The sequence below is a fragment of the Musca domestica genome, unplaced genomic scaffold, assembly GCF_030504385.1.
Source record: "Musca domestica strain aabys unplaced genomic scaffold, Musca_domestica.polishedcontigs.V.1.1 17, whole genome shotgun sequence".
NCBI classification, from domain to species: Eukaryota; Metazoa; Arthropoda; class Insecta; order Diptera; family Muscidae; genus Musca; species Musca domestica.
In genome coordinates this window covers 11879993-11891918 of record NW_026712230.1, presented here as the reverse complement: position 1 = coordinate 11891918, position 11926 = coordinate 11879993, and the positions used below count along the sequence as shown (strand labels likewise).

Genomic DNA, 11926 nt, shown 5'->3' with positions numbered 1-11926 from the left:
CGTAATTTTAGAAATATATGACCATAGACTCAAGTTGCTCATATACCCCTATATTATCTCCGACAGATTTGACCTATTTGCTGGATTGCACCACTGTGGAGCATTGTCAATATAATGAACATATTCCATGTATTACAATCTCAAACTTGTCTGATAAATTGATCATACCATGTATCACATAATGGTCTAGATAATAACTAAGGCCAAAAACAGAAGACTTAAGAGATGAACTTGAAATATGTTTCAAGCGAATAATATTTCAAACTTTTATTAAATATAATTGTAACACATAAAAACACATTTTAATTAAAATAATCTTTTTTAAGCCATACACAAATTACATGGTTTTGTGATTCAAATATTAAGCACATATGTTCAGACACACACATTGAAATATTCACATGTCTTAATGATATTTTAAAGACGTCTTAATAGCTTTTTGTCTTCAAAGTCATCTAAAGCAACGATCCAAATGTTTTTGCTGTTGTTGTTGGTGTTGAGCGATTTAAATGCTTGGCTGAATAGGTTATTGACTGACTAGTTGTTGTTGTTTTTTGGCTTTTTCGAAATGCCCCCGAGCCCATGGGAAGCTTAACAAGTTAAAAAGCAGTAAGTTCGGCCGGGCCGAACTTTTAATACCCTCCACCATTTGCAACGAATTTGGAAATTTTCAAAAAATAAAATCTTTAAAAAATTCTGTTCAAATTTTAAAAATACCGAATATAGCCGTTATTTTGGGGTCTATACGACGTGGACATACATAGGCATTGTTTGTCATAAGCCATTACCATATTCAAATTCGAAACTTGAAATAAACGGTGAATAATGTAGCTAAAATCATCAAAATACCGAATATAGGGAGGTACCGTTATATGGGGGCTATACGAAGACCTGGACCCGCACAGACAATTTTCTGTCACAGACTGTAGTTCCCATAACGAACTTCAAATACCAATTTTACAACAATTCCGGTGAATAATGTCGCTAAAATCATCAAAATACCGAATATAGGGAGGTACCGTTATATGGGGGCTATATGAAGACGTGGACCTGCACAGACAATTTTCTGTCTTAGGGTGTAGTATCCATTTTGAACTTCAAATACCAAATTTGAAACAATTCCCGTGAATAATCTCGCTAAAATCACCAAAATACCGAATATCGGGAGGTACCGTTATATGGGGGCTATATGAAAACGTGGACCTACATGGCCCATTTACGAACTTAACCTGCCTACTGGAAAAATAAACATGTGTGCAAAATTTTAGTCACCTATCTCAATTCATTCGAAAGATAGCGTGATTACAACAGACAGACAGACGGACAGACAGACGGACAGACAGACGGACAGACAGACGGACATCGCTAAATCGACTTAGAATTTTACGCTGATCAAGAATATATATACTTTGTTGGGTCTGACATGAGTATTTCGAGGAGTTACAAACGGAATGACAAAGTTAATATACCCTCCATAGTATGGTGGAGGGTATAAAAATAGCAACAATGACAAAAATCATGAGTCAGAAATAGAAGGGATTTGCATTTTAACGAAGAAGAATCTGACCTTTTTTCTTAGTCACTGGAGGAGTCAAGAAAACAGAAATACAAATTAATTGAGTGAAAGATGGGTTCTTCTTTTCGAAAAAAATCAGATTCATTGGACATCGAATTTCCAACTTTGTAGAAAGAAGAAATCACTCAAGCATTTTTTTCAATTCGTTGTTAGTTTGTTGTTCTTTCTGCTGCTGCTTCTGCTTCTTTTGAACGCCATACAATTAACCATTCATCCAAGCGTGGCTTCTGTATTTTTTTTTTTTTTTTTGGTTCTTGGTAATGGTTTTCTTGCCAGGCTTGAGATTGTCTGTGTAATGAACCTTTTTTGTTTGTTAAAATAATTATTTTTAATTCTTCGTTTTTTTTTTTAATACTAACTATATCAGATGTATGTTTTTTCTACGGCTCACAAACTGAAAATTCCAACTTAAAGGTGAAAAGTTGTTAGAACTTATTTTTAGTAACCGGCAATTGGCGGAAGTGTGTAAACGAATTTTGTATCATTTTTTTTTTTTTTTTTTTTTTTTGCCAGAGAACCCAAATACTTGGAAGAAGAAAAAGAATACAAATATCACGACAACAAAAACACACACAACTCCCACAATTTTATTTCGAGGAAGAGAAAAAGTTTTTCACTTCCAAAGCAGAACAAATTCTAACCATTCATTGTTAATTTGTAATTCAACAGTAACGGATGTGGAGTTCTTTACATTTCTTCAATCTCAAAGATAATCTGCAAATGATGTTAAACGAATAGAGTTCTTAAAAAAAAGAAGAAAAAAAAGAAAACTTGGAAAAAGTTGAATCATTTTTCAAAAAGGATTTGAAAAAAGTGTAATTAATAAAAGAAAATAATTAGAGAATTGAAAATTAAAAGAAAACTTAAAAAATGATACGTTGGAAATCTTTGGATATCATCAACTTGACATGGACTTTATTATCCATTGCCCTTGTGATACCCACCATCAACTCACTTACTGTGGATAATCAATTGGTATCGGCAAGAAATGGTAAGTATAAATGTAAATTTATATGACATTTAATATTTCTGGAATATTGATGATAAATAAATGTAATATCTTGCCAACAGGGCAGGACGATTTGGAAAGAAACAATTAATTCCGTTGCCAAGAATAGTGTAAATATAACAAAACTGGTTCAGAAATATCTAGCGATAGTAAAAATTTCCAATAAGTTTGGGATTTTAGTGTCTGTTGTCTATCTGAATTTTTGGGAACTTTTACTCATTAAGATTTTAAAAAGCAATTCGAGTGGATACTAGCCTTAAAATACCTAAACATGACAGAAGACAATTTTGAGACAAAAACTTTCGAGGTACCAATAATTAAGCAGTGCCGTAGAATGACCTGTACTGGATCCATACAGATTTTTTGGTAGATTCTTCCAAAGGGAGATCTGAAACAAATAACAGCAAATAACCAAACATAGTATGGAGGAGGTATATTAGGTTCGTCATTCCGAAATAATAATTTTAGACCTACCAAAGTGTGTATAGTCTTGATCAGCATAAAATTATAATACGATTTAACCGTCCGTCTATTGTAATCACGCTTGAGTCAAAACCAATTAAGATAAGAAGCTAATATGTTGCACAGATCACTTTTTTGTCTGCATGTAGGTCAAATTCGAAGAGGGGCTCCCGTAACGGTACCTCCCGATATTCGGTATTTTGATGATTTTATCCACATTTTCCATTTTGAAATTCTACACAAGGAGTTATTTGTGAGTAATTTACTCCCCGAAAGAGGATTGTCTACATAGATCTGCGATATCGAATAGCCCCATACAACGGTACCCCCCATATTCGCTATTTTGGTGATTTTAGCGACATCATTCACCGGAATTGTTTCAAATTTTGTTATTGAAGCTCGTAATGGATACTACAAACTATGACGGAAAATTGTCTTTTTGGTTCACGTATTCATATGGCCCCTATATATAGACACCTCCCATTATTAGGTATTTTGATGTTATTAGCGGTATGAGTAATCGGAATTTTTTCCAGTTTGATGATATTGGAGACATTTTTGTCTATAAAATTTTACGATGTCGTATATCCCCCATAAAACGTTACCTCCCAATATTCGCAATGTTGATGATTACAGCCAAAATTTTTAATGGAACAGTCTGAAAATCCACACAAGGAGTTCCTTCTGAGTACTTTACACTCTGGAAGAGAATTGTATATATAGGTCCACGATATCGAATAGCCTCCATACAGCGGAACCCCTATTTGTTATATTAATGATTTTAGCGAGATGATTCACCTGAATTGTTTCAAATTTTATATTTGAAGCTCGTAATGGATACTACAACCTATGACGGAAAATTGTATATGTTTGTTCACGTCTTCATATAGCCCACATATAACGGCATATCCCTGTATTTGGTATTTTGATGATATTAGCAGCATGATTCACCGGAATTGTTTCCAGTTTGATGATATTAGAGACATTTTAACCGGAATTGTTTCAAATTTTATATTTAAAGTTCACACAGTTATGTTCCATCAAAATTGGTTGGAATTGTCCTAGAAAAGTTCCGAATAATAAAACCATTTTTTCCCGAAAAGATCTATTTTAATAAAAGAGTTATGTAATTGACTAACTTAATAATTCATCTTAAAATATTGGGCGATGGTCACCCTTGTTCCGAATGTGTCAGATAAAAAAGAGTACTAAAAAGAACTAAATAACAAAATATACTAAATATTGTATCCCTTGTATTTGACGAACGAATAGAGGTAGAACTCTTAAATTTTTGGAAATAGGGCCGTTGATGAAGTTTATGATGCATTTGGGTATTCTCTCTATAAGTGTACGAAAAGTACTAAAATGTACTACTTTTTGTATCATTTCGTATAGGTTAGAGCTAATAACTTACAATTTTGGAATGGGAATCAAGGTGGAAGCGTATGGTCCATGTGAGGAAATATTTTTGGAAGTGTATATAATAAAATAATAAAATTACTAATTCTGGAATCCTGAATTTTAAAACAAGTAAAAAAGCTGTAAGTTCGGCCGGGCCGAACTTTTAATACTCTCCACCATTTGGTATTTGACAATTTCCAAAAAAAAAAAAATGAAATCCGTTAAAAATTCTGTTAAAATCTTAAAAATACCGAATGCCTATACGACGACGTGACCTGCATAGGCAACTTTTGTCATAAGTTATTACAATATTTTAATGCGAGACTTGAAGGAAAATCTGTTTATAATGTAGCTAAAATCATCAAAACACCGAATATAGGGGGTACCGTTATATGTTGGCTATACGAAGACGTGGACCTGCACAGACAATTTTCTGGCATGGGCTGAAATATCCATTACGAAGCTCACATGCGAAATTTACGAACTTAACCTGCCTACTGGCAAAATATACATGTGTGCAAAATTGTAGCCTCCTATCTCAATTTGTTCGAAAGATAGCGTGATTACAACAGACAGACAGACACACAGACAGACAGACGGACATGGCTAAATCGCCTTAGAATTTTACGCTGATCATATATATACTTTGTTGGGTCTGACATGAGTATTTCGAGGAGTTACAAACGGAATGACAAATTTAATATACCATATATAGTATGGTGGAGGGTATAATAAACATTGCTGGCGGAGTGTAGAATTGGGATATGTAGATAGTTTTAGTCATTTGTATATATGTGCACGAAAAATATTAAATTTGGTAAAATTTCGACATGGGTGAACCGATGGAGCTGGAATGCTGATGTTTGAAAATAAGATTACCATTGCATTGTAGGACTGAGGTAGTTTTGTAACTTCTTACTTATGTGCATTAAAAGGTACTCAATTTGGTACAATTTAGATTTTAGAGGAACCGGTAGAGTTGTAATTTTGAAATTTTGAATTAAATTTTCTATCGGAATGTATGATGAGAGCTTTAGACATTTGTACTTATGTGTACACCAATAGATCTGTTATCCTGAAATTTAGAAATAAGATTACCGTCAGAGTGTAGGACTCAGATATGGTGGTGGTTTTGAAAATTTTAAATTATACGTGCTAAAATGCAGTAAATTTAGTACAATTAAGATTTGGATGAACCCATAAAACTTGAATCCTGAAGTTTGAAATGAAGAATACTGTTGGAGTGTGGAATTGAGGCTCGTATATTGCTTTAAAAAATCCTTACTTATGTGTACTAAAGGTACCAAAAATTGGAACAATTTGGATTTGGCTGAAGCGATAAAGCTGAAATCCTGAAATTGGAAAATAATATTTCTATTGGGTTGTATGATCCAGGTTGTTATGGAAATACTTACGTATACTAAATGGTGCTATATTTGTAATAGTTTAGTTTAACTTGAACGGATGAAGCTGGAATTTGGAAATTTTGTATTGGGGCCCCTCTTAGTGGTAGCTTTGTGATAAAGAGGTTATATTGGAAATGTGTACTACGAGAAGTACTAAATAGTACTATATTTGGTACAATTTACTATTCTCTGAACAAATAGTTCTTGAAATCTGAAATTTGGTATTAGGTCTGCTGTTGATGTGTAGCCTGGACATATGGAGGTTGATTTGGCTATTTGTACCATAATTGTATGAAAAGTACTGAATGTTACTATATTTGCTATTAAGTAAAGGAATAGAGGTACAATTCTGAAATTTGATATTTTGATTACTGATAGCATCAGTGCTTGAGATTTAGTGGTGGTTTGAAAATATGAACGAGAAGTACTAAATCTGGTATTGGGTAAAGCGATAGAGTTGAAAACGTGAAATTTTATGTTGCGATAACTGTTGGTGTTTAGGGTTGAGATGTGGATTGGTTTTGGAAATGAGTACTGAAATTATAGGAAAGTACTGAAAGTTTATACATTTGGTATTGGGTGAATATATAGAACTGGAATCCTGAAATTTGATATTGAGGTCTCTGTTGGTATCTGGGATTGAGTTCTTAATATCGAATTATTCGAAAAGTACAGAATAGTACTAATTTTGAGTAGAGAATTTGAGGAGAGATGTAGTTTTTTTTTTTTTTTTTTTTTTTTGTTGGATATGCATAAAGGTTTCTAAATTTGGTATTGGTTGAAGGATAGAGGTGAAATTCTGATTCATTTCATATTTTATCATTTCATTTTTTAAGATTTTTTACATAATGTTGGGATTTTTTACATACTTCTAGTGAAACTTTTCATGACAGTCAGGTTAGAGTTAGAATAGAAGCCTATTATTTGAAAATGTAAAACATTTAGGGGTTGAAGTGGACGAAAACTGCAACGTCTACCAAATTTACAGTCGCTCTACAGGTTTACAGTTGGTCTTCTTTTCCATAGAATACCTGCAGCTCTTCGCACTAAAAGACCTGGAGTTCATCTTGGACATATAAAATCCTGACATCCATACCAAATTACAGGATTTCAATTCTTTTCCGTTACCCAATACCAAATTTGGTACTTTTCATACAATTATAGTACCCATTTTCAAAACCACCTCCATATTTAGTACCATCCGAAACCACCTCCATATATCTAAGCTACACATAAACAGTGGCCCTAATACCAAATTTCAGATTCAAATACTATCTGATCACCCAATACCGAATTGTACCAAATAAAGCACTATTGTACTAAATGGTACCATTTTAGAAGTTAAGGACCATTTTCGAACTTTTCGTTACCTTAAAGTTCAAATTTTCAAAAACACTTTGGCTTAGGTCATTCTGTTTTTTCAATACGAAGTATTCAATTTTCTAAAACCCACCCTTATCACACTGTTGGTCACCAACGCTGACCCTAGTGCAAAATATTGATATTTCTGCTTCAGCCGTTTCGTCTGGACTTTGATTCTTGATCAGTCAGTCAGTTATTTCAGTACCACTCTTTAATATAAATATTTTATATGTATACAATTTTTCTTCCACCTACCCCATCTGACCCTGATCCTTTAAATGTTACCAGAAAGTTAACATAACTGTTTTCATAACTGTGTGCTTAACCTTAATTATTTTCCAAATCATCATCCCTTAATGCCATCACTTACATAGATCTACAAAAATGTATGAAGCAGTTGCCACGACCTTGTTTGCCAAATGAGATGTTCCGCCAAAAAAAAACTAGTGTTAACATACTTAGCAAAGTACTCGTACAGCTCTTGAATTGCTAACTGTTCTGTAAATACGTAAAAAATCTTCATGTAAATCACTTTAAACTGAAAACGACGACCGCTTCAACTCGCGGTGTCATTAACTTTTTCTGGTTTGCGGCTAAATTTGCAATTTAAATAAATGTAAAACATTACAAAAATAGTGTCAGAATGTTAATCGGAATGGCATATGTAAACAAACATTCGTAAATACATTAGGGTGGTTTCGAAGAAAATGAAAAAGTTAATGTTGGAAGTGTTAAGTATCTGAAAAGTTCTGTTGTGGGCTAAACAAAAACTATCGAATCTAAAACATTTTATCACATGACTCGCTCAATAGTGGGGTTCTTTAACACCTCTTTTTTGTTACAGACAAACATCGATATCGTCAGAAAAAGTTGACAGCAATATATCGACTATGTATTTTGGTCACTAACTTATCAAAAATTTTACTTTTAAATTATAAGCATTTTAATTTTATCAATTTTTGTCGGTATCCCGAGTAAGAGTTGGATAATCCTACTTCAGAACCCAAAAAATTTAATAGAAATAAATGACTTCAATGCCAAGACTTTGTGATTCTATAACATGAAATACAGGGTTGCCCATATTCGACGGACCCATCTGGCAACGCCATAACTTTTGACAAAGATCTCACATCGCTTAATGACATACCGCGTTTGAAGCGTCAGTCCAAGCAGATTTTTACCATGAACCAATACACGCCACGCGAGCGCTCTGAAATTTACATTCAACAAAAGAAGTCAATTGTGAAAACTCAACGTGCTTTAAAAAAAAATAAAAAATGTGAGAAGTGCGCCTTCTAAGAACACAATTAAGCGTTTATACGAAAAATTTTCGACTGGTAAGGCTCTTTCTAATCCGAAGAGGCCATATAAAAGTCGACCAAGGCGATCGGCCGAGAATATCGCTGCCGTACGAGCCAGTTTTGAGAGGTCCCCAAGAACATCCCAAAACGCCGTTCTCAGCAGTTGGGCATGGTCCACTTTACAACGGATTATTCGCATTTATTTGCATTTGTTCCCGTACAAAATTCAATTGACGCAAAGAATGTTGCCTGCGGGCAAGCCTCGTCGATTGGAATGGGCCCAAAGGTCCGTCGAATATGGGCAACCCTGTAAGTTTCACTCTAGCTTCCGATCGAAATGAAGTAGGTAGATAAAATGTTACTCAAATGTATATAATGTCTGCAGGACTTTTGGTAATAAAAACTGGCCCATGTAGGTCCACGTTTGGAAATATCCCCTATATAACGGTACCTCCGGACATTCGGTATTTTTATCATTTTAGAGACATTAGTCACAAGAATTGTTTCAAATTTGGCATTTGAAGTTCGTAATGGTTACTGCAGTCTATGGTAGAACATTGTCTCTACAGGTTCATGTCTTCGTATAGCCCTCATATAACGATACCTCCCGATATTCGGTATTTTGATGATTTTAGCGACATTATTCGCCGGAAATGTTTCAAATTTGGTATTTAAACTTCGAAATGGATATTACGGCCTGTGACAGAAAATTTTCTGTGCAGGGCCTCAATTCATAAAGGAAAGAAATGTCAATGAAAAAATTTATAATGGAAAGAAATGTCAAATTAAAAAAGTTATAAAAGAAATATTTTTAATTTCATATTTTCATAGAACAAGAATCCAGCCGCAGGTCCACGTCTTCGTATAACCCCCATATAATGATACCTGCCGATATTCGGTATTTTGATGATTTTAGCGACATTATTCACCGGAATTATTTCGTAACAGATACTACAGCCTATGACAGAAAATTCTATGTGCAGGTCTACGTTTTTGTATAGCCCCTATAACGATATTTTCCCCATATTCGATATTTTGATGATTTGCCTATTTTTTTAACAAAAATTTTAACACATTTTATTTTTTATTTATTTATTTATTTATTTTTTTTTTTTTTTTTTTTTTTTTTGTGAAAATCGCCAAATTCGTTTCAAATGGTGGAGGGTATTTAAAGTTCGACCCGGCCGAATTTACAGTTTTTTCACTTGTTTAAATTTGTGAAGTTTTTTTTTGAAACACCCTAATAAAGATGTATTTTAAGTAGTAATGCTATAACACAAACTAACCTCTGTGGTACACAACGAGGTGATATGCTGGTTTTTGGTGCATGACGGCAAACGTCAGCTAACAACAACAAAATGTAAATAACAAAAAAAAAACCAGTAAGGAAAGTTCAAAAGTCGGGCGGGGCCGACTATATGATACCCTACACCACTATGCATATTTAGTAGAGCTCTCGTAAAAAGGTTTATACAGGGCATTTCAGAGCTCTATGAGATATTTGGTACAAATCAAAATCTATCTAATTCTATCGTGCATTTTACGAACTATAGCTATCTCTGAACCGGGTTTCTCCAAATTTTACGTATTAGCTTCTAGACTGGTGATTTGGGCTGATATTGACCATTTAGTGCACATTTAACCCGAAATCGGATGAAGATATATATGAGAGCTATATCGAAATCTGAACCGATTTCGATAAAATTTAAAACAGCTATTCCTGTGCTCCATCTAATACCAGGTACCAAATATCACGGTTGTAGAGTGAATATTACGAATGTATGGGACTAAAACTCTAAATCGGATGAAACATTTATATGGTTGCTATATCTATATCTGAACCGATTTTCACTAAATTTGATATACTTGCTTCTAGGCTGAATTTGGTCCGATGTACTAAAATTCAGTCCATTTGGACTTATATTGGCCATTTGGTGCACAATTAACCCGAAATCGGATGAAGGTATATATGGGAGCTATATCCAAATCTGAACCGATTTCGATAAAATTACAAACAGCTATTTCTGGGCTGTATCTTATATCTGGTACCAAATATCATTCTTGTGGAGTGCATATTACGAATGTGAGAGGCTTAAACACCAAATCGGATGAAAGATATATATGGGAGCTATAGCTATATCTGAACCGATTTTCACTAAATTTGATATACTTGCTTCTAGGCCGAACTCGGTTGGGTGTGCCAAAATTCAGGTAATTTGGACTGATAGTGGACATTTGGTGCACATTTATCCCGAAATCGGATGAAGATATATATGGGAGCTATATCCAAATCTGAACCGATTTTCTTCACATTTGTTGTATTTGCTTTAAGGCTAATCTCGGTCACATTTGCCAAAATTCGGGCCATTTGGGCTGATATTGGCCATTTGGTGGTCAATTAACCCGAAATCGGATGAAGATATATATGGGAGCTATAGCCAAATCTGAACCGATTTCGATAAAATTTAAAACAGCTATTTCTGTGCTCCATCTAATACCTGGTACCAAATATCACGGTTGTGGAGTGCATAGTAGGAATGTGAGGGACTTAAAAATCAAATCGGATGAAAGATATATATGGGGGCTATAGCTATATCTGAACCGATTTTCTCCAAATTTGATATACTTGCTTCTAGGCCGAACTCGGTTGGGTGTGCCAAAATTCAGGTAATTTGGACTGATAGTGGATATTTGGTGCACATTTAACCCGAAATCGGATGAAGATATATATGGGAGCTATATCTAAATTTGATCCGATTCTCACCAATTTCAATAGGGTTCGTCCTTGGGCCAAAAAAATATTGTTTGAAAAATTTCATCTCAATCGGATAATAAATGCGACCTGTATTTTGTTCACAAGAATACATGGACAGACGGACGGACGGACGGACGGACGGACGGACGGACGGACGGACGGACGGACGGACGGACGGACGGACAGACGGACTGACATGCATAAATCGACTCAGAAAGTGATTCTATGAAGGTTCTCAAAAGTAACTATGGGTCTATCTCGTTTCCTTCTTCATGTTACAAACAAATGCACAAAGACATAATACCCTTACCACTATGTGGTGTAGGGTATAAACAGTGGTGTAGATTCAAAAATTTGGCAAATACTAAATATATATAAATATATATATATATATATATATATATATCTATATATATATATATATATATATATATATATATATATATATATATATATATATATATATATATATATATATATATATATATATATATATATATATATATATATATATGGATAAATTACCAAACGTATAAACGACGAACCGAAATAGGTTATTAGCAAAGTCCCTAAAATTTAAAAGTTCCATTATATGGCGGATGTTTTTGTAAAAGAACTGTAACTAAAAAAGGGCATTTTTCAATTTAACAATGG

At 34.0% G+C, this 11926-nt stretch overlaps 1 protein-coding gene across 1 annotated transcript in view; it reads left to right on the top strand.

Annotated features, from left to right (window-relative positions):
• The first annotated feature begins 2314 nt into the window (after positions 1–2314).
• The window catches only part of LOC131801653 (uncharacterized), an 81884-nt gene continuing 72272 nt past the window's right edge, over positions 2315–11926 (top strand). The window contains exon 1 of the mRNA XM_059120540.1: positions 2315–2567. Within this exon, the coding sequence (XP_058976523.1) occupies positions 2447–2567 (121 nt within the window). The 5' untranslated portion in view covers positions 2315–2446. The remainder of the gene's footprint in view (positions 2568–11926) is intronic.